The sequence below is a fragment of the Symphodus melops genome, assembly GCF_947650265.1.
Source record: "Symphodus melops genome assembly, chromosome: 16".
In the NCBI taxonomy this organism is placed as follows: domain Eukaryota; kingdom Metazoa; phylum Chordata; class Actinopteri; order Labriformes; family Labridae; genus Symphodus; species Symphodus melops.
Window position 1 is genome coordinate 9,694,747 of NC_136706.1, and position 27,272 is coordinate 9,722,018.

The window sequence follows — 27,272 nt, forward strand, 5'->3', positions numbered from 1 at the left end:
ATGTATTTTTTTAAATAGAGATATTTATTTGTGTCACTGGATTTTCACGATCGATTGTGTTTCTAATGGGTCTTGCAGAGTTGAAATGACATTGTTCTGAGTCCCAAGTTTTTTACTATTAAAGGCAGGGTAGGTAATTTTCTCCAGATACACTTTTGAAATGGTCTTTAGGTTCTGACAGTGATTAATCATTTAAGAGCTCTGAAAAAGAAACGGAAACAATCTGTCATCTGCAGCAGTTTGTAAACACGAACAATACTTCGACCAATGTTGGCACTCGGTACACGTTTTGTAAACCAATCAAGCCTCTCTACTCCATGCATGCACGAGTCAAGACTCAAAGCAAGAGCTTTGAGGGCCGGGGTCGGGTGAATACGGAGAAAGGAGAGAGTGCTACTTTCAAAATCATGCTAGTCTAACAACCTAGTAAAGCTATTATAACATTTCTTAAGATTCACACCCTGAGCTGTGTGAATATGGTGACTTTTACTTGGACCATATTTTATGGATAAGATTCGATTACGTTAGATTTGAAAAAAAATAAATAAATAAATGTTCTCACCGAGCTGCTGCTTGCAGGCATACGCGTAGAGTTTAAGTTTGCTGAGGTTGTCGTTGTGTTGCTGTCCAGCCCAGGGCCCTGTCAACCACTGGTCCACATCCAGCTCCTCCATTTTTTCCGGCTCGACCTCTTCCCCCACACGGACCAGGCCATCTCTGGACACCTTGGCAAGAGGTCGGTGCTTTCCAAGGCGACACGTCTGGAAGCAGAGTCATCATTCAGTCATTGGAGGCACTTGCCACGTTTGAATACAATCCTGTGTTAATCTCACTTCCTTTTCCTACCTCATAAACTGTGCCTAGCTCCTGGAAGAAGGCCTGGGCTGCAGCCAGCAGAGAGGGACTGTTAGGACACAGCACCAAATATGCTACATCCCGCTGCCCCCCATAAGGCTCCAGTAGTAACTTCTCCCAGAAAGGTAACGCTAAAGGGGACAATGCTAAGAAGTCTCTCTCACGGTCATAGCCAAGTAACACTGTAGGGATGGGCAACGGCTCTGGTGACTCTTCCGAACCTGAAAAAACCCACGGAAAGAAACACATTTAGGCCTTTCTATGTATTTAACACTTCAGAAAACTGTAGTCTTAAAAACGTTACGAACAGAAAATAGACTGAGGATTTGTTTTTGTTTTTTTTAAATCAATTTTGGGAAATACTGACTCACCGTATGAGCCTCGACCGGCCATCTTATGGAACTGCTGCCAGGTAAGCGGACCCTGAACATGCTGAATGTTTTCCCAGGTCCTTCCTGTTCTCTTCTTCTGGATGGCGTCCTGAAGAAAAGGCTGAAGAGACAGCAGCATACGAACCATATCCTGGGACGACAACATGCTCATCTCCACCACTGTGGGGGGTTGGCAGACACACAGGCACGCGCACACAACAGTGCACACACAGAAAAAAGGATACATGAACAGATGCACACATGTTAACATGATTCTATACACAAGAGAAACAAATAAACACACATGGAACAGATTGATATGTAGTTTAGATATTGCAAAGGTAAATAGGCATACACAAACAAATATCTCTGCTTCCTGTAGGCTTCCTGTAACAGGGATATGTTTAAAGGACTACTTCTCACAGTTTTCCCAGGAACTTATTTTATTTTTATTTATTTTTATTATTTTTTTTACATTACTCTTTGGCTGCTTAATTGAGTTTCTTACCATTCGTATGAGGCCAGGGGTGAAGAGCAGTGCTTCTGACAACAGCTTGATCTACTTTCCCTCCAGTGGAGTTATCCACATACTGCAGCCCCTGTTCCAAGGCATTGTAACACTCCACACAGGCATCGCTCCCATCTGCCCACTGCTTCTCAGACATCCAGCTTTGGAGCAGCGCCCCCTTGCGGCCATGACAGGAACAGCTGAGAGGGAGATGTAGCGATGCCAGGGAGGAAATAGGCTGGGAGCAATGTTGCTGCAGAAGTACCATGACTAATGGAGATGCAGGGGCTGCGTCCTGGGGCTTCTTAGCTCTGGGGTCTCGTATAGTTGGGTCCCTCCGGCATAAAGCCAGCCGTCTCTCAGCTGCCCGGCCTAACTCTGAAGTCCGACCGAAAATATCCAGCTCATCCTCCAGGAAGAGGCCTGTCCCATGGGCCAGCAACCTGTTCACGATGGCGCTGAAGCCGCACGTGCAACGGTACTGATCCTCACAAGTGGAATCAGGGATATACACCCCCACATCTGCTCCTTTGACATTCATATTACAGGCGCAGATGCAGCAGCTGTCAAAGTTACGATCCTTGAAAACATTGAGGACAGAGTCAGAAAGCAGGAGGATGGCGTACAGGCTGTGGGCCTCCGGCAGGGAAGGTCCTGGACGTGCTAAGGGATCCACAGAGCTGAGAGGCAGGCTGGTGGAGGTTGAGACCGGTGAGCTGAGCTCAGTACCATCCTGCTTCACCGAGCCCTGACCCGAGCTTGCAGCATTAATCCCCCGAGGTGTTCGAGGAGTTCGTGGAGTGGGCACAGAGAAACGTGGAGTGGCAGGAGAAGGGAGGATCCCGATGGTGGTGCTCACAGAAGCGGTGGTTGCGCTCATCTGACCGTACTCCTGGTCAGTGAGAGCGTTAACACTGGGGACATTTCTGGTAAACACACATTGAAAGAATCAAAAAATAAAAGTCGAGTAAGATCTCACTAACTTGCAGTGTAGTAAATCTAATTGACTCTCAGCATATTCATATGATGACCCTGTTTCCCCTGACAAATTGTGAGCATTATTAGCTTGAATTTAAACCTCCTATCTTTTTATCTAGCTCAAATAAATGCTTATAATATCTTAAAGGCTTATTCCACCCAACAATTATGTTAGCCAAGAAGAACACTAAAAAGAGCTAGCATTGGGAATCCACTGCCAAAAAGACAAAAAAAGGGACGGTGGATAGTAAGAAATCGGACAAAGAGTCTTGAGAAAGTCTTCTTTTTAAACTTGAAAAATTAGCTCATGTCCAATCAGAGTAGAATTTTTCATCGTTTGCTCGTCCTTTTAGAAGCAGGGAAATGAAATGATTTATTTGAGAGGATTGTATGATAATAACATTTAAGCTTCCATGAGCGTGACACCAGAGGAAAATGGTGTGAATATGGTTCAAGTTAACCTCACATATCCATCCTTCAGAAGCTAAGTTGCTTTATTTTAGAAGACTTAAACATCTTCATCAACATTGGAGATCTTTTTTTTTGTGTGTCATTGTTGTGTACTCACGTGTATCCGTCTCTGGTGAAAGAGTTATGCTGTGGATGCATGATCGTGGAGTAATGCTCCATTTTGGGCATGAGGGCCCATGATGGACGGTAGTAACATTGATCTGGAATCTTGAGCGGTGGTAGACTCTGACTGGGTAGGCAGGACAGTGGAGCGAACATGGAGGAGCCTACATGTGGCTACATAGAGAAAATACCAGGGAAAGATTGAAGTTTAACATTCAATTATATTGACACATACTTCACTGCTGAATTCACAGCCACCCTAAATTTGAAGTGTTGTTAATTGTGGAACCTCTTTAATTCTTGCTTTTAGGTCAGCTGGCAAATTTTCTTTAAAAAATGCTATTTCCTTGTTCAACTAGAACTTAATACAATTGAATTCGTGTCAGGGTGCAAATTAAAGGCGATTAAAACAGGCAGCAACAATCATGTCATCAGTCGACTCAGATCAAATCCATTCAAATGTTAAATTGAATCCTGTTTGTGTGTTTAACAAATTGAGCTGACAGAATAAAGCGTATTATCTGGAGGAGCTTTGTATTTGTGTTAATGAGGAGATGCACATAATAGTGGCAATTAAATGCATTCAACTACTCAGTTGTGTTAGTGTTTCCCAAATGCATGAAGTCTACAGTCAGTACAGGAGTCTGACTGAGCTAAGATAGCTAATTAGCAAGCAACAGGTTAAAGTAAAACAATTCTTTTGATGTGAGGGCCTGACAGGCTAGTAAGGAACTGACTGCCATTTATATTGGCTTCCCTGTGTTGAGTTTTAAATGAACTGAAGCAATTTGTGAAAGTAATTAACAAGCCAAAGTTGCTATTGTCTCACTGAAGTGTAGTTTTCTAGGTTCACAGTGACACACAAAGCTAAATAAGTGCTGTTAATTGAAGATCGGTTTAGCATATTGATTAAAAACTTTAATTAAAACCTCCTCTTACCTTGATATCTTCATGCCGTGGACTGACCATGCCCTCTTCAAACTCCATCCTGTATTCCATTAGCTGGGTGGACGCTAAAGGAGGCAGGTGGTCCAATGCTCCGCTGGGTGCAGGGGGCTCTTGGCTCGGGGTGTCACGGTACGTCATGATCGGAGAGAAGGCTGGGTGCTGTTCTAAGGAAGGAGGGGTCGGAAACATCCGCTGGAGGTCTGCTACTGCTAAAGGCAGACAGAATAAGCAAAACAGAGGAAACAAATGTAGTTAACAAAGGTGTGTATCTGTCATCAAAACTAAACAAACGACAATCGATGAGATTGTGGTTTGTTATGAAAGAATTTTGTAAAAATTATGAAAGTAAAAGCTCACTTGATGGATATGGTACAGCAACTCTGCCTTCTTTCCCCAGGGGGCGATCTTCTGTTGATACTGGTGGCTTGGTTGAATGCTGGTTGGGGTAAACAGTCTACAAATTATTACACACAGGACATGATGATCAGATTTATTTCACACAGTATGTTCTGCTGTGGAATATGTCAGTGTTAAAACGGTTAAAGAAAATAATGGTTGCAGCAAAAGCGACTATAAGATAGAAGGTACAAACATTTTCTTAAAAAGCAATTATGTCAACGATGACAACTCACCCCCAACTCATCCTCGTCTTCATCAAATATGTTATCCAGATCAGAGATGTTTACCACCAGATCTTTCTCTCGGGTCAGAGAAGGGTTTGCTTTGGCAGCTCCGTCATCCTGACTTGAGTCATCTGAAACAAACCCCTCCAACACATTAGGACAATGGCTACACATTACCCATGAATCAAAGAAGTGAAAGAATTGGACTCAAGCCAGTATACACAAGCACATGTACATGATGCATCATGCATTGTAGATGGTGGCACCTGATTTTGGAGCAGAGTTAAAAATGGACATGGCGTCTTTCCCATCAGGCAGTGCTCCATTGCTGGTGATTTCTTCTCCTTGCTGGATAAATTACAGGGAAAAAAAGAATATTTTTAGTTCAATGACAGTCTCATATTTTTTAAGGTTTAAAGCTGGGAGCTTTCATTAAAAAAAAAAAAAAAAAAAACATGAATAGTGCTGCTGTCAACAAATGTATCCTCTATTGAACCGATTTCCTATTACAAAATAAAGAAACTAGAATAAGTTATGTTATTTTCTTTGGAATGTGTGCTAAACAAATAAATTAAACTAAACTAAACATTGCCCTTGTTTGATGAAAAATATATATATATTATCGCATTGTGTGTTTAAACAGTGTGCAATTCCTTACCTTGACCTTCTTGTTTGGCTCTCGCCCCTGACCCTTTAACCTCTTGGAGGTGGAGAAAGTGTACTCAATGTCTCCTTCCTTAAAGTCATAGGGATCGTCCCCCGGCTCCCGCAGAGCCTCGATACCCGGCGGCTGGTAGAGGCCCAATGTGTGAATGTGGTCCTTCACCCTCTCCTCCGAGATTTTAAATCTCTTGTGAGTCTGTGCATACAGTCTGGTTCAGACAAAAGACAGAAAAAACACACATTAAGTGTCGTAGTTGGAACTTGCTCTTTCTGTATTCTTCCCTGTTTTGTGTCCCAATACCGTATCTTTTATTTTACATCATGCAAAATAAAAGCCAGAAACTTATCGATGAATTTGAAGAAGGCTTGAATTCATCCTTTTATCCATATTCTTAGCTACGTTCCCCTCCCTTCACTAACTTATACCCTTCTGTCGTTGTTTGTCTTTCCCACCTCTTTAGCGGCACTCCCTCTGTGGTTGTATCAGTCTTCAGTTCCTCCAATTTATCAGTGGGAATTTCAGGGGGTCTGCAGTCGGTCTTATCAGTTCGGGGAGTCCTAAAGCCTCTCCACCAGCCACCCCCACTCTCCCGCTGCCTGAGAAGGGCTGTATATACCGCCGTTTCGCTGGTTATCAGCCCCATCCCTGAAGCTCCATCTGGACAGAGAGACATATCCACAGGCCCATCCAGCACCTCTGGGTCCTGCACTCTCGGGTGTGGGCTTAACGTGGGTGGAAGTGGAGACATTGGCGAATGAAGAAGGGACTCAGAGGCCTTTCTGCTGTTTGAAAGTGGTTTGGGAAATTTGCAACTTGGCATTGCAGCCAGTGGCTCCAAGGGGTTCTCGAGAGCTACAAGACCACCAAGTTGGGGCCCTCCTGTCGAGTCCTGCTCAAGAGGGGTCTCCTGTGTAATAGAGAGGCGGTGGTGAAAGGGGATGGTGGCCGGCCTCTTGGACTGTTTGTCTGCCTTTTCCGTCTTGTCGCTGGTCTTGTGTTTGGGCAGGGAGGTGGGGTATGAGGACAGGCCTGAGGACTGAGGGGGGTTGGCACTGGTCTGAGGGTTGGCAGTGGATGTGGTGGTCAGATTCTGCTTCTGCTGCTTCAACCTGGAAGAAAATAAAATAAGTAAAAAAAAAAAAAAAAAACATCCTGAGAATACTGATTTCAGGAGAGAATTTCACAATAATTGGTGTTTTAAAGTTTTTTGTGTTTCCCGTTTGTTCCCACAATTTCAGCAGTTTTTCGTTCCTAAAAAGAAGGTCTTCAGTTTTATTCCATTTTATACCTTTACTGTTAACGTGTAGCATGTTTGACTGAGAATCCCTAGGCATCTCAAAATTGGAGCGTGTTTGCCAAATATCTTTATATAAAAATGCCCTTTGTTATAAACACTACAATAAAGCTCAGATGCTGTAAATATAAATTTAATGCTGAACTGAGCAGCTTGCATGTGCAGCTCTGGTACCTGGAGCATCTGCATGACGATCTCGCTCCCAGATCGTTGAAGTCCCATGTGGTCACTCCATTTGGCACCTCCTTCTTCGGCGTTGCATCAATTGGATGATTGTGTCTGCAGGAGGAAAGAAAAAAGGAAACAGCTCTCAGAGGTCAATGGCTCTCTTGCATCACTGCTCCTCAGCAAACACATTCAGCAGCGGTTTTAACTTACACGTACTGTGGCTGGTTGAGATAGCACTCCCTCCAGGCTTGGTGCACTACCTGACAGGTTAGCTTCTTCCCAGAATGCTTTGGGCTGATGCTGGGGACCCCAATGCTGCTGTCTGGTGTGAGAACACTGGACACGGAGGTCACAAAGCCGCTGTCCGCTGAGAGGTGGAGGTTGAAACAGAGACACGACTCAGCACAGGATTTTAAGGAAGCAGTTCAAAGATTGTATAAGGGCATTGGCATCGCATCAGCTTTGATTCTAATGCTAATGTTAGCAGTGTTTGGTCTTCTGATGTCCCCATTTATCAAAGTAGATTAGATGACTGAACTGCTGGTAGAATAAGTTCTGGTGTATTTGGTCATAAATCATAATATTGTACAAACTGAAAGTCTGCCCATATGTTGGTTGAAATACAGGATGATTTTTATTTATGTTGATGAATAGCGTGTGTATGTGTCACCTGAGCAGGGCTGCTGTGGGGACGTGGGTGGTGTGAGCGGCACACTGCAGTGGTTTGGCTCCCTGTTGAGGCCCTGAGCTGCAGGAACAGGTGGAGGCTGCTCCACCGGGAGGTCGCCCTGGGCGATCAGAACCAAAGCGACTGGGTAGGTCATCCTTACACCACCTGAGAGGATGAAAAAGAAGGGCCTTATTAACTTTAGGATAAGGATATGGAGCTCGTTTTTTTTACAGCAAGGTTTATTGTACTGTTAAAACTCTAGTCAGATAAATCCAGAAAATATGCTGTAAAGTGTGAGGAGCGCAATTGTTTCTTATCCATTAATGTAATCACACACTTTCTGTCTCTCTCTCTGCTCATATAAAACAAACGATCTTGATTCTCTTCATACTCCCTTACTATCATTGCAAACCAACGTTCCTTTTTCAGAAGCCGCTATCCAAAGGAGTTGTGATTATAATCAGGTCAAACCAACGCTGTGGGATCAGGCTGATTAGACAAAGCTATTAGAATAGCTCCTCGGGCCTTTTACCTCTACTTCTCTTTTCTTCTCTGTCTGTCTTCACTTTAGCTATTTCCCCTTTTATTTTACTCAGAGATGTGCTGAAAGAGGATAACCACAGTCAAAGTAAACATTAAAACAAACAATCCCATAAACCCTTTTTGTCTTCATAAATCTTCAGTTAGATGCTAATCAATGTAATAATGCTCCTTCATTGTTTGTCTGAGAATAATATGTCAGGGTTAAAAACTACACATGTAATAAGAATTCTTTTATTAAAATGTCTTTTTACTTCCTGAAACATGGCCGAGCAGCAAACATGCGGAAATTAAAATCTCGACTAAATATGTTCTAAAAATTAAATTCAGGCATTCCTTCATGATCTTTTAAAGACCCCCGAAACCTTTACAAAGCAAAGAACAATCACAGTCATTGGATGATTGATCGTCTCTTTAGGGATTCTAATTTTTTCACTGATGAGTTGAAAAAAATAAAAAGAGGTTTATAGGTCAGGGTACCAACCAAAAAGAAAAATGAATTGGTAGAAATGGGTTTGTCTTTCAGCTCACTTGAACTTAAATGTGGTTTATTCCTTTTTTTTTTTCTTCTTTAAACCAAGTGCAAATTTCCTGTGCAGTCTTTTTGCAGCCCTTGAATAGAAGTCATACTTCTTATATAACATGCATGCATGCATGTATGGTTTTCAGTGTGGCTCAACCCTAAACAAATGTCATAGTACTGGGTGGACTAAAATGTTTTCCATGAAGCATTGGACATTGTGAAACATATTCTTTCCATTTAATAATATTATAAATTCAACAAACGTGGACTTTTTCCTCACCTACTATGACCTCCACTGCCACGTGACAGTTGCTATCATAAGCACGGCTTCCTTCCTCTTTCTCCTTTCCTTTGCTGTCCTCTTTCTGCTGTAGTACCATAGGGTAGAAGTAGCTCCACTCCTCCATCAGCTTGCGTGTTGCTGGATCGCTCATCTTAAAGGCCTGACCTGTCAGAGTGCCACTCAGGCCGTACGGACTCAGGATCACTGCAGAGGGAAACAAAGAGACTTTGATTAGCTGAAAGAAACACATTGAAGAGGTTCCCTTCACTTTTTCACCTGAACCTGATGTCACTTACAAAAAGGATACGATTGGCTCCAGTTCAGTTTAAACTGGTTTAAAGTTAGCAAATATTAAATAGATTACATAACCTCAATACAATCACAATCTACAGGATATAAAGTTGCAGTTTTGGATTTAAACCATGTATGTATGCACACTTTAGTGCAGAATTTTGATTTCATCATATTTTATAATTATCGTCACCACAATTATCACTTTTCTAATTTCAGCTACATTTCTCATTTGTCCCTTCTCCTGTGACATATCAGGGTTTTTTTTTTCTTCAAATGTGAACTAGGACAGTCAATTATCAGTAATAGAAATCCAGTGATTGAATGTGTAATAGCATCACACTCACAGGCGTCAGTTGTCTTCATTAGAAGGACCTAGATTTGGCACTTGAAGTTTAATTTGTTGATACTTCTTACAAACTTTAATATTGTAAGACTAATATATTAACTTATATAAGTGGCAATGCTAGTTTAATTTACAGTATAGCCAAGGCGAAATCAATTGTCAAACATGTCTTTTGGGGTTTGTTTTCTTCATCGTTCATAAAACTAAACTACCCGTATGAGTCTGTGTTGTCACCTTGTACTGGAGTGACGGAGGTCTGTGCCAGCTCGATGTGGTGCTCTGTGATGTGATGCACAGGTTGGTGCTGGGCGATCTCCACACTGGTGCACACGTTGCTCTCCCCGTGGAGGAAGAAGGAGAAGGAGCAGGAGAGGTGTTCACTGGGGACAGAAAAGCAGGCGAGGGTGTAAGTGAATGAGCTCACAGTAGAGCCGGTATGTGCTGGTATAAAGCTCCTGTTTGTGTACAGCCACAGATCTCTGTGTCCAATTTCATAACAAGGAAATGTGCATTTACCTCTACAAATGTAATTAAACGGAGACTTAAATGGAACCAAATCTACATTTGATTATGCTAAACTTTAGATTAAATAAACCCAGAAATCTAATTTATTGAAGGAAATGTTCAGGCCTCGACGTGACAGATGATGAGTGCTTTTCCTCCAACAGCAATTTAAAGAACACTCTCAAAGCCTCGCCTTGTCACATTGATCATCTTCATCGTTCCCCACACAGGCTCCTTATTGCAGGTATAAATCCTCATTTGCTTATGACTGATTGTGTTGGCCACATGTTTACATATGCAGCGCTCTCTTTATTACGCAGCTGAGACACAGTCCATCATGCATGGCTCTTTTTTTCTTCTTCTTTTTTTTAATCACAGAGGAGTGATTGTTGCGGCCTTTTTTGCAATCCATACAGCAGTGGGCAGGCTGGACATCATTAACTACAAAGAAGGCTTCACTGATGTATATTCCTAATCTATAAATGTATCAGACTGACAATAAAGTCAGCAGGTACTGTAATCTCCATGTGATTACCCTGCTGCCCATGCAATACCTCCCCTGAAGGAGCCGGACCTCCATTCGAGCTGTAATGAATCATCAAATTCAATAACGGAAAAAGGGGACAGTTCTTCCTTCACTCATTGGCAGAACTAAAGGTATTCTTCAGGGGGGGAAAAATATCTCATGGCAATGACCATAACCGCCTCCAGATGGCGCCAAGTATATCAAAGGAGAAAGGCGGTATTTGTCTCTGCTTCATAAACATTCTTGATATTCCCAGAGTGAAAACGTAACACTATAAATGAAATGGACTCACGTCTGCAAAATTACAGCAGGATACGCAAAGCTAGAATGCATCAATGTGCGTGTTAAGCTCACACGATTATTCAGATTGTTGGTGGTTATGCCAGTTTTCTCAGATGCATGAGTGCATCACAGTCATATAGCTGTGGAGGGGCTTTCCACCACGAGGCTTTCTTTATCATTCTCATTTCTATATTGATTACTGCAGTGTACACAATTTCTTGATTATTCTGAGTATAGTTTTGCAGAAGTTAAATTATTTAAGGTCATTTCAGCCTTGATTCTACACTCTCTATGACCTCCTGAAACGTTCTCTATTATACCAGTGTAATTCTCCACAGGGTTATTTCAGTATGAAACACAGTGTGCAATATATTTTATTGTTAATACTGTTTTATATGCACTAAAGTGAGATGATAAACTCAAGAGTATTTGTGTTTGATGTTTGGTAATTCATCTCTTTGTTTGCTCTTTGTGTGTACTAATTAATGCATCCAAATTACGAAGCTCTTTATTTAATTGTCTCTGTTTATTCTACAGAGGGCTTTAAGTGCGTACTGTGGTGTTACAGCTTTAAGAACTGAATGAATCTATGACGGTCCTTTCCTGATAGGTGTGTGAACTTTTTTTTTTTATAAGGAAGTGTGACTAGTGCTGTTCTGATCCCGTTGATGGCAGAGATAACTTCAGCATGATGGCTGCCACTGCTCTAAATAACGACGTGAGAGGACGACTTCATTCGTGAGTCGCCGGGTCGCGTTATGTTGCTGCTTTAATTGTTCCTTACGACGAGAGCTTTGACACGCTGTTCTTTCATGCGCACCCTCGCACACATACACAACACAGACCTATCATCTCCACGATCCACATCCCTTCAAATGTTTTCAAGTGAGACTGCCCTCCGACTTTGTCCTCAGTGCATCATTACAGCATATGAAGAGCTATTTATAGCCGCACATGGGAGCTCAAGAGAACAGCTGCAAGTCAAGAGCACCAGTTGAGCTAACTGCCACGCACATATGCACAAATAATTTACACAGAGGACGTCTAACCAGGGTATTGAAAAGCATAAAAGCTGCTCTAATTGTTCTCAGAGTTTCCACTGATCCCTCATAAAATAATCTACCTATATAACGACAGACTAACTGGCTGCATGATTTATACATTGCACGTGTTTCTCTGTGTTAAGCTCTCTTTTTGCAACACTGCACGGATTAAATAAGTCTGTGAAATGAAGCATCCATTAGAGTTTATTTCCCTCCTGTGTTGATAATTCTCTTTATATTGTTGTTGTATATTTTTACGAGATGCGTGTGCACTGATTGGGACTGATGTGTGCACAAAAAACACGACTCCCTTAGCGCCGATCATAAAACTGTAGCTGAAGCGACGAGCGGGGACGGAAATCTCTTTTTTGCATCCTCTAACAACAGAATGTGTGGCTGGATTGATACTCTGGGGTCAATGTGTGCTGATGAAGAACGTTTTCTCAAATCATTTTTATTTGATTTATAAAATTAAATCACTACAAAAAAAAAGAAAAAGCTCAGTGTTTGACTTTCATTTGGAAAGTCGAGCACAATTGATTAATGCTGAAAGCAAAAAGTCGAGCCAATGACTGATGTGAAACAATTATGATCTAAGCTCTATTACAGCTGCAATAAAGTGCAATTAAATGCAAGTCAGGCAAACGCAGAAGTACAAAAAGAGCATCAAACTGCAGCCTGACGCAGCTGGAAGATTGATGCTCCCTGTCCTTTTACAAAGGGCATTTTTCTGCACAGTAAGCGGGTGTGAGCGTGTGGACACACTGGGCTTCTTGCATCCTCAGGGACATTTGTGCAGTCGGCAAAGCGTGAGTGAGTGAGAGTGTGTGTGTGTGTGTGTGTGTGTGTGAAAACAGTGGACAGGGATGCGAGGCAGCTGTGTGTGCTGCCTGGGCTGCATGAGTACAGGTATTAATAAATGAAGAGGAGTGATGGCTGAGACTCGCCTCAGGGCTGACAGTACTGGAGAGAGATAGAGAGAGGAGACGGAGAGGAGGGAAGGGAAGGGAGGAGGGGAGATGGGTGAGGGGGATTATAAAAGGAAGAAAAAGAGGAAGAGGAGGACGGGCAGAGTGGAATTAAACAACGGCAACAGAAGAAGATTGAGACAAAGTGAGCACCAGAGGTAGAAAAAAATGAAGGAAATGCATGAAGGAAAAAGGGGGAAATAGAAAGACAGCGAGGAAATTAGGAGGACAAGGAAAGGAAAAAAATGAGGAGTGAGAGCAAAAAAAGAAAAGTGTGAGAGGAAGAGGAGGAGGTGAATAATTCAGAGCCACACACTGCATTCGCTGCACACATATCGATGAGATCAGAGTTTTAATGGGTGGCTACTGAGCACAATTTTATGGTGAAATCAATCAAGGCATGTAGAGGCGGAGAACACACAGACAGACACGTTACTGTACACGTGTGCGTGCGTGTCTTCCATTTGTGCCCAGACTTATATGACAGCGTTAAGAGTGTGCTATCATTTGTATGCAAATGTGTATGCAGGGAGACACAGCTCAAAAGAAGAAAAAAAAAAAAAAAAAAAAAAAGCCCACAGTTATCATAACATGTGCATATGCGTGCTTTAACGCCATTGCGAGAAAAGAACAGCTATGTTTGGCTTGTATGACAACATGTGTCACTTAAGCTCATCACAATACAAACAGCCAGACCGCAGGAGAGCTGGTTAGTATTTGACATGCATCATGGATTTCACCCACATGAACCATGTGTGCACAATCCATGCACGCTAAAAAACACTTCTTATCTTAGTGGTTGGGAGCCTCTGTGTCTAACCCAGCAGGAAAAGGAGTAAAACAAGATTAGATTCACGAAGATAATGAACAATAAACAGGGGGAAAAAAAATAGAATGTGAACAATTCAAAAAGGTTGTGCTTCGACTGTTCTGCAGCATCTAATCCCAGTTTGAGATATAATTTACTGCATAGCTCTTTTCATTCCTTTTTTTTTGTAATTTCTTCAAATTTGAGAGATTAATCTCCCTAATCTGTTCCTTTAATTCTCCCTCTTCCAGCACAACTATGAGTTATCTTTCTCCTTCTCGCTGCCTAACCCCTCCTACACACTCTGAACACACACTATCTGATACTCTGGTGTACAAGGATGTTTACACTCTTGTAAGCTCTTGTGAGCAGCATGTATACACAAGTTCGCCACACTTGGAAAATAAGTTGTATTCTATACAAGCAAATCCCACAGATCCATCAAAAAAAAGGCACAATACTCCACGGGAGTTATGCAGGTGTGTGTGCTGTATGTGCATGTGTGTGTGTGTGGTTGTTCCTGCGTACACACATGGCGCACCAGTATTAACACAAGTGTAAGAGGGATGCATTCAGCTTGATGTTTTATTCAGGAGCCCCAAGTGGGTGGCTTTAGCCAGTGTTGCTATCACTATGCGTGCGTTAAAACTGTTTATTTGGATCCAGAATAAAATGATGCAACTACAAAGCACATATTTGAATCTGCATGAGCACAGGCGGTGTGGGAAAAGTGTCAGTGTCTTGCTAATCAAATTAGATTCTTGTTAGCCTTGAAAGACAGCTATAATATCGTCAAGACAACTTTTTTTTTCCAGTGGGCGATTCCCACACAAAGATTGCTGCCAAATGGAAGAGTCTAAGTTTCGAACCTCAAAAAAAAAAAAAAAACACAAACAGTGTGAGTGAACACCGACTTCATGTCTGTGGTAATGATACAAAAAAGGATAGAGTCTGTTGGCTGGCGGTTGCTGTGATGCATCATTGTCCTCTTTATTGATCCATGCTCTCTCTCTCTCTCTCTCTCTCTCTCTCTCTCTCTCTCTCTCCTCTCTCTCTCTCTCCCTCTCCCTCTCCCTCTCCTTCTCCTTCTCTCAAAAATGCAAATATTTCGGCAATCCAAATATTTAACCAAAGAGAAATGGAATGAGAGGAGGGCATTTCTTCACTTTAATCTTAGGACTGTAGTATGTTTAATACTTCTCCAGCTGATAGTGCATGTAGTCAGTCAACGAGCATCCAGAAGCTGCTTTATTTAAACATAGCTTCTCAGTTAAAGCCTTTTTTAACTGTTGATGGATTGTGCATACAACAACAGTCAAAGTCGACTGAATCAATGACCTCACAAGCGTTCTATTGGTATTCTCTCCTTCTCATGTTTCATTCATACAGTGAGATAAAGTGTGGCGGTATCTCCTGGATCCTCTGACGAAGCCAAGGAGGAGGGATCTGTATCTGAGATTAACCTTCACCAGAACCTATCATACCTTGTATGAAACACATTTCAACATATTACAGTAAGTAGCACAGTAACCATATCATTAGAACTTGAATGGTGTTTCCAGACGAAAAATCAGGAGGTACTGGGATCCTATATAGCATTGTTTCAGGAGCCGGACCACACCGCTCATCCTCGTCTCTTCCTGGATTCCCATGAATTCAAACCTAACTCTCTTCTCCTCTTTCATTCTCGCATTTCAATTGAGCTTATATCTTATAGGCAAAATCCATCATTTGGATGGTGTGGTCTTGCTAGTGACAAGATACTCAAGTTTGAATGAAGTGTATTTCCTATTGCTGTAGATGAATGAAAAACAAAACATTGGAGTACAAAGAGTGATAGAAACTATGCGAGAGATGTTTTCTACTTCATTCTGGGAAGTAGCTACTGGTCAATGTGTTAAAAGTTTATCATTTCAACTGAAAAAAAGGAAACCTTGTTCACATTCAATCCTACAGCTCTGAAGTAAAACCCTTAACCATCTTATCAGAGACTCATTAAACTGGTCTTAATAAGCCAGTCAGACTTTAATTTAGTCAAAGAGTCCATCACTAATTCAGTTATTTAACCTCAATCATCAGTCTGCCAGTCAGTCTGCAAGTTTCCATCCATCACTTAGCTTCAATGGGCTCACTGTCAGTCCCCTATGTAACCAGTCAAATGACCAGCTTCTGATTTAAGCACAATGAAACATGTTCACACAAAACACAGTTAGGCTCCTCTGGGATCCTACACAATTCACCCCAGAGAGGATTAAAGAAAGCACTGACGTTTGACTATTGAATGTTTTAGATTTATTGTTAAGATTCTCAAATTCTACTGAAATGTACTACACATTAGAATCATGTCACACAAGACATTACACCAGCTGAAAAGAGTAACAAGCAATTGTAACTGTACTTAATGTCACTTATTGCAGTCTGGGGAAAGAGAGAAATATTAGGATTAATACCCGTGTAAGTCAAATTAGGTAATTTAAAAAAAAAAACATAATTTAAGGATAATATTTATTTTCTCATATAAAAGGGACTCTTTGGTTTCTGTTTTTCTTTCATATATCTGTTCCATTTACTTATCTGAGCAAATAAACACATAATCTTTGTATTAGTCTGTGGCTTAATGTGAGTGCTGGTAAAATGTGAAGAGGAAAGAAACAAACAAATGTGAAAAAGGAGAGGAGGGGAGGGGAGTTGTGATTTTTTTTTTTAAAAAGTGCTTTGTGTCTCTTTTAAAGTACCAGAGGGTTTCACTGTTACACTGTATGAAATGAACATTATTTATGCATGAGTATGTGGTCATTAATGCAAATGAAAGCAGGTAGATGAACAAATATACTGTGTACTGTACTTGGCATGCATAGAACTGACTGAAGTAATGAGCAGGAGAGAGACTCTAATACATCCATTCAGCCGTCTATTGTAATGATTAATTTACGACCCCCCACCTCCTCTGATCCCCACCTCCCTACATCTTCCCCCCCCCCCCCCATACACCCATCTCTGCTCTTCCTCTTTCCCTCCTTTTTTCTCTGCATCCCTGTAACTCTCTCTTTTCCCCCTCAGTGTCTGATGCAATCCGTTACCAACACAGAGTGCAGCCTTCCTCTCATTGAGACACAAAGAGAGCACGAATATTGTGCTGAGAGAGGAGTGGGTGGGGGGTGGAAGAGGAGGAGGAGGAGGACTGGGAGGAGGAGAAGGAGGGTGAGTTTGGATGTGTCCTGGATGTGCCAATCCTCACCGTGCCCCCGGGACACACACAAGATAAACACCAGATAAGCCTGACAAAGACGACGGCGCCAAGGCTCAGGGGTTGGCACGAGTATAAGAGGGGCACGGCAGGATGTTTTGCGCCCCCTGTTGGTGATAAATAGCAAAAGGAGTGTGTGAAAAAAAAAGAGACAAAGGAGCTGGTTACAGCTGAGGCAAGAGGTCAGTGTATGCCTAACTGAGCAATGTTCCCTCGTGGCAGGAAAACACTGCCGGCCAGGGATCTGCAGGGGCTCTTGCCGCTCACACTGTCAATTGTGTGGCAATGCTATTCTTGGAACAAGGTGGTGTGTGTGTGTGTGTGTGTGTGTGTGTGTGTGTGTGATGGCAAGCCGTGATGATTTTAGGCGGGAAAAAATGTCATACTTCTTCGGCAATGTATTACAAACGTACAGACTGCAGACAAACTTAAATAAGATTTCTTTCTCTTTGTGTCTACATATTTAAGAAGATTTTTTTTTTCCTTTCTACCCTTCTCCCTCTCTCTCAGACTCTCTCCTTGCAGGATGTTCAATAATTCACAGACAGAAGAAGTCGGGGTTGGCTCAGCAGGGGGCGTACCAGCTGACAAGATGTTGGTATAGAGCTGTCAAAGTGTGGAGGAATTACATGATGCACTAAAGAGGCACCACACACATGCAAATCTCTCGCACTCACTCAAAGCCTGAGCCTGATTTCAGAAATCCTGCATATGTTAGTGTGCATACTGTACACAAAGTCAAGAAGCAATGTATTCACACATTTATTCTCTCCATACAAACCGTACATGCTGATCTTTCAGAAAATCTGATTATCTCTCTCTCTCTTTTAGTGTTGATTATATCTAGTCGTTTAATTCTTTGTATTTATTTTCCCTGTTCTTTTCCCAACTGGATACTTATTTATCCATCTTCACTTATCAAACGAGATATGACACATCAGTGCCAATGCAGTCAGATAGAATCAGTAAAATATTTTACAACTAAGGGTGCTGATAGCCTTGTGGTTATGTTGTGCGCCCCATGTGTGGTTATAGTCCACAGCGCAGCCGGCGTGGGTTTGAATTGAACCTGGGCCTTCAGCTGCGTGTCATCCCCGACTCTCTCCTCCCAACGTTCCCCGTCTCTCTTCAGCTGTCCTATCTGAAAAAACTGTTTCAGTGTTGCTCTTTCTACAGGTCTGTTTGATAAGGGCTCACTGTGGAGCCCTTAAGACATGATTCGCTTCCTTTTAACTCGTGTCGTTCGGATGCTTTTCATTCATTATGTCTCTGAACATTTTCTTTCAGTATTTAACCCATCAGGAGCGATCGCAGGCTGCAAAACCACACAGTCTTGACTTTCAGTCTGTCTCCCACACTGCTTGCACATTCACACAGCGTGACACTCTCACACAGACACACACACGCACACACTCCCAAAGAGCTGTTAGAGCTCAACTCGGCTCGCCTCTCACCTCTCACCACCATTCATTCACTGTCCTGCTTTTAACAGTCACGCACGCACGCACACACACACACACACACACACACACACACACACACACACACACACACACACACACACACACACACACACACACACACACACACACACACACACACACACACACACACACACACACACACACACACACACACACAGCAGCTGGTGGAACATCAAGGAGAGAAGACTGGACAAATGCTGAATCACATGAAAGCCTTCACACCACTCGACTGTGTCACACGCTGACGTTCACACACACACACACACGGTCGATGGAGAGACAGAACATGTTGAAAAAGTCCATTGACATTACCTGAGTGAGGCATGTGTGTCTCGGTGTGTTTAAAGTGCTGCTCACCTGTTGCCCAGGGATTTTTCCTCCAGTTCATGTGGCTTAAAAAACCACTTCCCGATCCTCACGAAACCTTTATCCATTAAACATCTGCAGCAGGGAAAACAAAAAGAAAAGTGTTTGTTGAGATAAGTTGAAAATAACCAAAAAATGCCAAACTTAGAAAAATTAAACTTAACTAAAGTTATCTTCCTCGTAAGACTAAAAAAATATATATAGTAGTTCTGTGGCTATTAAAGGCTGTAGATACAATTGTGGTTCAGTGAAATAAATCATAATAAAACAAATAATATTTCATGTATAATATTTATAAAATGTGTCTATGTAAGTGTAAGAAGTGACCTTTTTTTATCGTCTAATTTGCCACTCACACTAAATCCTTAGCGTGTGAATTTCAATAAAATGGAATTTGATTGTATTTTAGAGTAAAGTGTGATACGTTGAGTTCTAACAAGTGCCAAAGGGAGAGTAATCTTCCCACTTATCTGCCTTCTCTTAAGTGGTTCACACTTTTACACATAGCTGTCTAAAACCTTTCCCTTCATCACATCAAGCTCTGCTCCCTATTTGGATATCTCACCATCTGTGCACATCTTCACCTTATTTTGGCCTCTTTTTTCCTGACAAAACTCGACACTGTCAGAACTCTGACTCCACTCTGTGAGCAGGTGCCAGAGAATTCCCCCCGCTGGATCTTCTGACCTGGCTTGAGGAATGACTAAATGCATTCATGGCCTCTCCTGTGCCAGCCGAAGCATTCAGTCTTCTCTACACATCTTTGGGGCGTTCCCTTCATTACCTTTTTTTTTTTTTGTTTTAATTTTTTTTTTTCTATCTGAGCGTGGCTGATCACTCCCTGACACAACTCATCCAATAAAACATTATCAAAGAAACTGTATTTAATGTGGTCACACCGAGCTGATTCCCAGAACCACTTAATGAGGTCAGTACTGGCCCTGTTACCAATTTACAGTATCGGATCAGTGCATCTGTAAGCAGGGTCACCTCACTGGAGCCCTTATTAAGAATACACTGTGAGGGAGTTAACAGTCCACTTTATCCATAGACTATGCTGACGCTTTTACTGAAAGGCATCCTGATAGAATTTATCTTCCTCATCATCTTTCTTTGTTGGAACCACAAGATTTTTTTGACAACAACTTCAGCTTTTTATTGCAGTTTATTGCTGCACAGTTGACGTTTGTGTAGTCATGAAAAAGAACTGCTGATATAAAGGCTTATATACTGCTATTTGGGCTACATGCTGAAGCACACAAGCTGAAAAAGGCCTCATTGACATAATAGATCTATGTATAGTTTATTTTGAGCAATTTTGTGCACATCTATAAGACATCAGAGCTGTGATACAGAGAGGGTACGCTCAGAGGTTTCTGTCCTTGTAGCTTTGTTGTGTCTCTACCTCGTCTACTCATAACAAAATATCTGGCTTAATAATGAAAACAATATTTACTTTAATTACTGAGCACTGTTCTGAATTCCAGCTAAAAAAGTGCTTCTGACAGCCAGTAAAATAAAACTGGCAGGTCATAAAATCATCAGCAGAAGGGAGGATAAAGGAATAACAAATATTTTATTTGAATTGCTAAATAATTAAAACAAAACGAGTTGCAAACATTGTCTGTGATGTGTGGTGGGTTAGCATTTACAGGAAATTTAAATAGAAAGGAAAACAGGACAGCTGTCTGGCATAAAGGAAAAGCACTGCTGTGGTTGAGAATGTTGTGCAGGCATGCAACAGGGAATCTCCTTTACAAAGGATCCAACCTATCCTTAAAGCCCTCTTTGAGAAACTTTCAGTTTGTGTTCATTTTTTCCACAAAGTAGTAGTGCTCTGATTTCTTTAATTATCGTGCGTAGGTAATGTTTAAGAAGAGAAAAAAAAAATCTCGTCCTACTTTTGACTAGCTGTCTGACATGTGTGTCCCAGCACTGGTTGCAGGTTAAATGAATGTAGTCTCTGATGTTCTGCTTTGCTTTTGCACCTCATTAAGAGGCATCAGTGTTAATTGCAGTCTGTTTTATAACCATCCAAAAACTGCTCACAGGAGCTTTAAAGTTAAAAGTGATGATTAAAGCTGCTTTGAGAATAATGAGGGGTTTGGAGTGTTTGGCCTTTATTGACAGGTGTCTCCTGCTACAATGGAAAACTCTGCTGTCTACCTGCCTACATTGAACATTTCATAAACTGATGATGAAGTAGTGCCACAACTCTCTTACCTTATTATAACCTGACACGATAACACTGTCTAATAGTGTTAAAGATCACTCAACCTTTGTTACTATGCTTCTCTCTTGTTTAATTAAATAATCATGGCCACTGAAACGGTAATTGTTAACCAGTTAATTAACTTGATGTTAAAGTTAACTGAATATAATAACAACAATAAGAGCAGGTAACAGAGATCGATATCATGCGTGAGACAGGGTGATTCCTCCTGTGTTGAAATAGTGAGCTATAAAAGGAGTTAGCTTCAAGGTAATAGGAAGGTTAATTCAGCCTGCCCCCTATGATGATCAGTGATGCTTAACTTAATAGAGAGCAAATATGTGCTGCTTCATTTAACAGATGGCTCTGACTCAGAAAGGAGAGCTTTGGGTACTTGAACAAGTGATTCAGCACTCGGATTATAATTTCATTAAGGTGAAGTGGCAGGAAGAAAAAGTAAAAGCTGTCTGTCAATATGACATCAAGTTCATTTAGTTTGGCCACTTCAGCATAAGATTCAAAAGGGCAAAGTTGTTCATATAAGAAAAAGAAGAGTTTATCTGGGGACCCATTTTCAATTCAAATGTATTAAATGTATAAACTGTTTTTTACATTTTAAGCACAACATCTTACAATAATTTTAACTATTTTAACTATTTCAGCTTTTTGCATCCTTTTTGACTGTGCATAAAGTCCATATACATCTATACACAAGTTTGCAGTTACATGTAACTTAATAAAGTAAAGAATCTTCACACCATCACTCTCTAAACCAAACGAACTGCAGCGAAAGGTTAATGCGTGTACGTCTTAAAAATAGATATGTCACTACTTTTACTCCCCTTTAGAATATTTTAACATTTTATCTCTATTTAAACATTCACAACAGCCTGTAAAGTAGCTGCACACAGATAAGACGACATTTTTACAATGTGACAATGGTTTTTACTATTAACATATATGGAAACCAATTTCTTTGCTTTACTCCATAGTCTAAATCCACTCACGTCTGTATATATATTCATCTCCTTTTTTTCATGAATTGTTTAATGTTTGTGTGTTGTTTTTTTTATTTTTAATTTTTTTTGAGGGGGGGGATTACCTTTTGTGCGAACTCTTCATTACCATGTCTTTAAGTTTTTGAATATTCTTCAGCTGACCTCATCCTGTAGCTAATGAAGTACTTCTTCATTTGAGGCACCGTCAAATAAAATCTATTATTATTATTATTATTATTATTATTATTATTATTGATATTTCTGGAGAATGGTGCTGTGTGTCTGTTTTGGGTTGGTTTTTTTACCTCTCCAGCAGGTTGTGTATGGCCTTGAACAGGAGGGTCCTGCACTCGTAGGACTCCAACAGCCCATCATCAGCAACTGAAACACAAGCAGAAAATAATCAGCAAATTATGAATCTCTTGTTCTTTTATGTCTCACTTAAAAAACAAAAAAGTCATCACAATCCGCTGATAGCAAAACATCTGCACACACCAGCTTGCAGATAATAAACAACACATGATTCAGCGTTTAACTACATGTGTTTATGGCGTCTCTGTCAAAACATGCTGCATGTGCTGATTAGAAAACCTTCACATCGGATCAGAAATGGAGATCAAGTTATGTATGTGTGTGTGTGTGTGTGTGTGCCTGTGTGTTTATGTCTGTGCGTGTGTTCAGAGGGTGCTTGGCGGTACAGCTGTCAGGTTGGCTGCAGCGACAGCCCAGTCAAACCCCATGCAGTTGTCAGCTCCAGTTAGCTGCAGAACAAGTGTGTGTGTGTGTGTGTGTGTGTTTGTGTTTGTGTGTGTGTTCAGGCTGACACACATACTTGCATGCTCAGGTTTGTACACGCATACACAGAGTTTGAACCTTTTCTTTTTTTTTTTTTTTCTTGGGAAATGTAAGCAGCTGAAGACAAACGTGGTCAAATCTGCAGCACACAGGTCACAATCCACTGTCCTCCTGATTTCTTTAACCCCCCCCCGACCCTTTCCTGGCACCAACCTTGATTCCTTTCCTCCAAAAAGAAGACAGACACACACACACACACACACACACACACACACACACACACACACACACACACACACACACACACACACACACACACACACACACACACACACACACACACACACACACACACACACACACACACACACACACACACACACACACACACACACACACACACACACACACTCAGGAGCCAGTTAACAGAATATCTCTTTGTTCTTTGCCATATACCTGCAGGGCTCCTGGAAGAAACTGGAGGCTTGTGTGTGGGTGTTGTGTTTGCTTATAGGGTGGTGGCAAACAAACCAAGCATCACAGAAATACACAAGAAAAAAGGAAAGAAAGACGCACACCGCCTGGGGGATGGGTGGCATAAACCCCAGCAGAGGTTTTCATTTTCCTCCCTTTTTCTTTCTTTTCTCTATTTTTCCCCCTTAGTCTCTTCTGCTTTGTTGATATTTCCCTCTTCTTTTTTTTCCTTCTTCTTCTTCCTCTTCATACCAGAGTGAATGAAATTTCCTTACTCGCCAGAATTACCCTGTCACCATGGAAACGCTGGTGGTGAGAACATGGCGCCCTGGCATTCAATTTCTAACACTGGTTCCTCCCTCCCCTGCCCCTCACCCTCCTCCTCCTTCCTCTGTTCTATTGCTTCCAACATACCCCCCCCCCCTCCTTCTCCCCCCACTTTCCTCCTCCTCCCCCCCACCCCTCATTTACTCCTGCTTCAGGGCGCAGACAGGAAGCTGCTCACTCTAGCCAGCTCCTCTACAGAGAGAGAGCGAGAGAGAGAGCGAGAGAGAGAGCGAGACAGACAGACAGACAGACAGACAGACAGACAGACAGACAGACAGACAGACAGACAGACAGACAGACAGACAGACAGACAGACAGACAGACAGACAGACAGACAGACAGACAGACAGACAGACAGACAGACAGACAGACAGACAGACAGAGCACCATGAGCAGAATGCCAAGTCTCTCGCAAAATCCAGCTCATTATCACTCACTGTCTCCATATCTCCCTCTCCTTTCTCCTACACCTACAAATCCCCCAACTTTCTTTTTGTCTTATCCAAACTCTGCAACTCCTCCTTCGGATCCCATCATCATTTGCTTTATCAGGATCAGCTCGGACAAAAGCCCTTGACCCCTGTAAGACCAAAACTGTTAAAACCACTGTCCTATTTCATATGCTCTCAACGCTTCTCCCCAAAAGATGCGGCACAACACAGTTCCATACAATACAATTTCATACTTTGTAGAAGTTTACCATCTAATCTCTTACGCTACTGCTACATACAAAAACCAAACAATAAGACACAAAATCATACAATATGATGCTAGGGGAAAGGATAAGATAGCACAAAATTGTTACATAAAAAACTGTGTTGAACATTTGACTATGACTCAGTCAAAATGATATTAATTAACAGTGAAAGGAAAATGTTGAACATATGAATTGTAAGGCATGCGTTGATGAATAAATAAATATAGAGGGATATTTCTGAGGGTATAACTGTTTATGTACATGTACAAAAAAAATATAAATGTACATGAAGTTATATTAAAGGGGACGTGAAAAAAACACTTTGATAGTGTTTTTGAACATATTGTATATTTGGGTAACCTGAGTGTCTATACCGGCCGTCAAACTGTGAAATGAACCCACCGAGTCCTTTATTTGTGGTCTGCATAAGTCTTAAAACATAGAGAAAAATGCTCAGTTTCAAATTTGCTCTTCTTTTGACATCACAGTGGGATCCTGGGGGAAAAAAAAAAAAAAAACAAACTCTGACTCCCCCCAGCCAAAGAACAAAACTTTTACACATTTTTATGTGCCATCTTTATTTTTGTGACGTCTGAGGGGGCTCATTGCATTTAAAGAGACACACACCAAAACGGAGCGTTCTGAAAGAGCAGGCTTATACAGGGTCACAAACCTCCTCTGGTGCTTGATTCAAGTTATGTTGTTTAAAAAAGGTGGAAAAGGGGTATAATATGTCGATTTTAAAATATGTATACATATTGTGAATATAAATACAAAAGAAATTAGTTTACAGTAGAATTGACTGTAAAGTGAGTCGAGCTCCAAACTGCCCACATGAGTGTTTATGAGTGTTTATAGCTCCAAAAAGAGCAGGTACAATATGTTTCATAAATCCCCACATACTCTGATTTCTGGTAAACATGCAACCCACATTAGAGGCTCCTGTTTATATTGTCGCTGTCATTGAGCCAGCACACTGCGCCACATCAACACAAGGTGTAGCAAATCCCTCCTGCATGCAAGCAAACAAGGTCACAAGCATATATGTCTGAAGCAACACTCACACATTGAAAGATATAAAATTAGGTGTGAAATAAAACAATGATCTCATACATTAAAACAAAAGCAGTGTCCTGTAGGGATTTGTGTGTGAGGTGTATACTTGTAAGAAAAAAAAATACCATGAACCTGTCATTTTAGCTATCACCATGTTTGGAGGGTTTTTTTTACAGCCTGTTAATCAGCAGAGGAACACAGATGGCCCAAGGGAAAAGTGTGCTGTAGACACTAAATGCACAGCTAAGTGCAGGAGGGCTTTACAGCATCATGATCCATCATTCATCACAGGCTGAGCTGCAGGGAATCATGCATCATGCTTGAAAGATCTTAAAGGAACTGGATCCAATCAGCCTCAATTAGATTAAAGTGAAAGCTCATCATTCTTGGTGTTTACTGATTTTTACTGATAAAAAGACAGATTTCTTCAAAAGGAGCAGACGTGCTCAACATCAATTTGTCCACAATAATAAAAAGCAAAGGAAAACACAGAATCTGATCAATTCGCTTATGACTATTTGAATTTGAAGATTTATGATGCTACAGCCTGGAACATTTAACAATAATTGTAAAATTTAAATGCAATAAAGTGAAATAAATCACATTTTCTTTCAAAGATCCCCTAAAAGATATCCATGAGAGGGTTAAAAGCCATTACAGTCATTATGACAGTGTGTGTGTGTGTTCATCTTTGTGCCTGCAGAGTGCATGTGTGTGTGTGTGACAAACTGGTTCCCAAAGGACCTGACTCTGCATGCAAGCTCTGGGCCTACATTTTGCCTTGTGTACAGTGAGTGCGGTAATGTCCTCAAAAATGCGTGCATTTCACACGACCCCCCCGCTCATGCTCTCCATGCTCTTAACTGCTGCACCTCCCCAAACACAAACAAGCAGTGATGGAACTGGGTCGCCTGCTACCATTCGCAATATTTCTCTCTCTCTCTCTCTCTCTCTCTCTCTCTGTCTCTGTCTCCATCTCTTTCAGTTCACATCCTCTCTTTTCCCTCTTTCTGGTTCTCTCCTTTTTTCCACGGCGTTCTCTGGCTGTTTTGCTCTCACAACACTAGATGGAGTGACACATTGCTACAATGCTGTGCCTAGCAAACACAAAGATGGTATTGATCTAAAGGCGGGAGTCGAGGTGTGACAACACTCGATGACCCCTAGCTGCACATTCCCATCCTCCTTTCTCTCTCCCTGTCTTTCTCTCTCATTTGTCTTAGATCAATATTACCATCAGTCCTGGTGTCCAGCAGCGTCTCTGCAGCATGCAGTCTATGAGCTCACACCGGGCAGTATGTGTATGTGTTTGTGTGTGCAACGTTGCCTGTATGCTTGTGATTTCACACAAACCCTGCTCCCACTTTACTAATTAGCTGCCCTGCTGCATGTCTGAGCAGAGGTTGGTCTCCGTTTGCTGTGTGCGCGATCGTGCGTGTGCGTGTGCGTGTGCGTGTGTGTGTGTGTGTGTGTGTGTGTGCCTGTGTTGTCTGTGCAGAGTAATATGCTTATGGTGATGTGTTTTTTTATGAACAAGAAAGACAAAGAGAGATAAAGAAAAAAAAAGTTGCACAGATGGGCTGGTAACAGAGAAAAGAAAGGGACACTCAGGGAAGGGAGATACAAATGAAGATAATAAAGAATCAATGTTCCAGTGCTCACTTAAAGAGCCTGCAAATATGAGTAAAGAGATTTTAAAAAGTACTAATTATATCAAAGTTTAGTCTCATTTAGAGTCCATTAAAACAAAGTGAAACCTTGTGAACATCTAGATCAAACTACTATTAGGTTGTATACATATTATGCATTATAGACAGCATGTCAAGACTGGGGTGACCTTCACAGATTAT

General features: G+C 41.5%; 1 protein-coding gene across 5 annotated transcripts in view; it reads right to left on the minus strand.

Moving 5' to 3' along the window:
• The window catches only part of LOC306836883 (mediator of RNA polymerase II transcription subunit 13-like), an 81,107-nt gene that overhangs the window by 7,764 nt on the left and 46,071 nt on the right, over nt 1-27,272 (minus strand). The window contains exons 3-20 of one of the 5 annotated variants that reach the window (XM_079364232.1): nt 22,379-22,454; nt 18,855-18,938; nt 9,870-10,015; nt 8,996-9,202; nt 7,653-7,817; nt 7,199-7,349; nt 6,989-7,093; nt 5,973-6,629; nt 5,515-5,728; nt 5,123-5,204; nt 4,866-4,987; nt 4,591-4,687; nt 4,225-4,442; nt 3,281-3,459; nt 1,735-2,660; nt 1,227-1,406; nt 847-1,076; nt 563-761 (exon numbers count right to left, since the gene is read on the minus strand). In XM_079364232.1, the coding sequence (XP_079220358.1) occupies nt 563-761; nt 847-1,076; nt 1,227-1,406; nt 1,735-2,660; nt 3,281-3,459; nt 4,225-4,442; nt 4,591-4,687; nt 4,866-4,987; nt 5,123-5,204; nt 5,515-5,728; nt 5,973-6,629; nt 6,989-7,093; nt 7,199-7,349; nt 7,653-7,817; nt 8,996-9,202; nt 9,870-10,015; nt 18,855-18,938; nt 22,379-22,454 (4,038 nt within the window). Of the gene's footprint in view, nt 1-562; nt 762-846; nt 1,077-1,226; nt 1,407-1,734; nt 2,661-3,280; nt 3,460-4,224; nt 4,443-4,590; nt 4,688-4,865; nt 4,988-5,122; nt 5,205-5,514; nt 5,729-5,972; nt 6,630-6,988; nt 7,094-7,192; nt 7,350-7,652; nt 7,818-8,995; nt 9,203-9,869; nt 10,016-18,854; nt 18,939-22,378; nt 22,455-27,272 lie in introns of all 5 variants that reach the window. The other 4 variants (XM_079364231.1, XM_079364234.1, XM_079364233.1 and 1 more) reach the window with 4 other exon arrangements.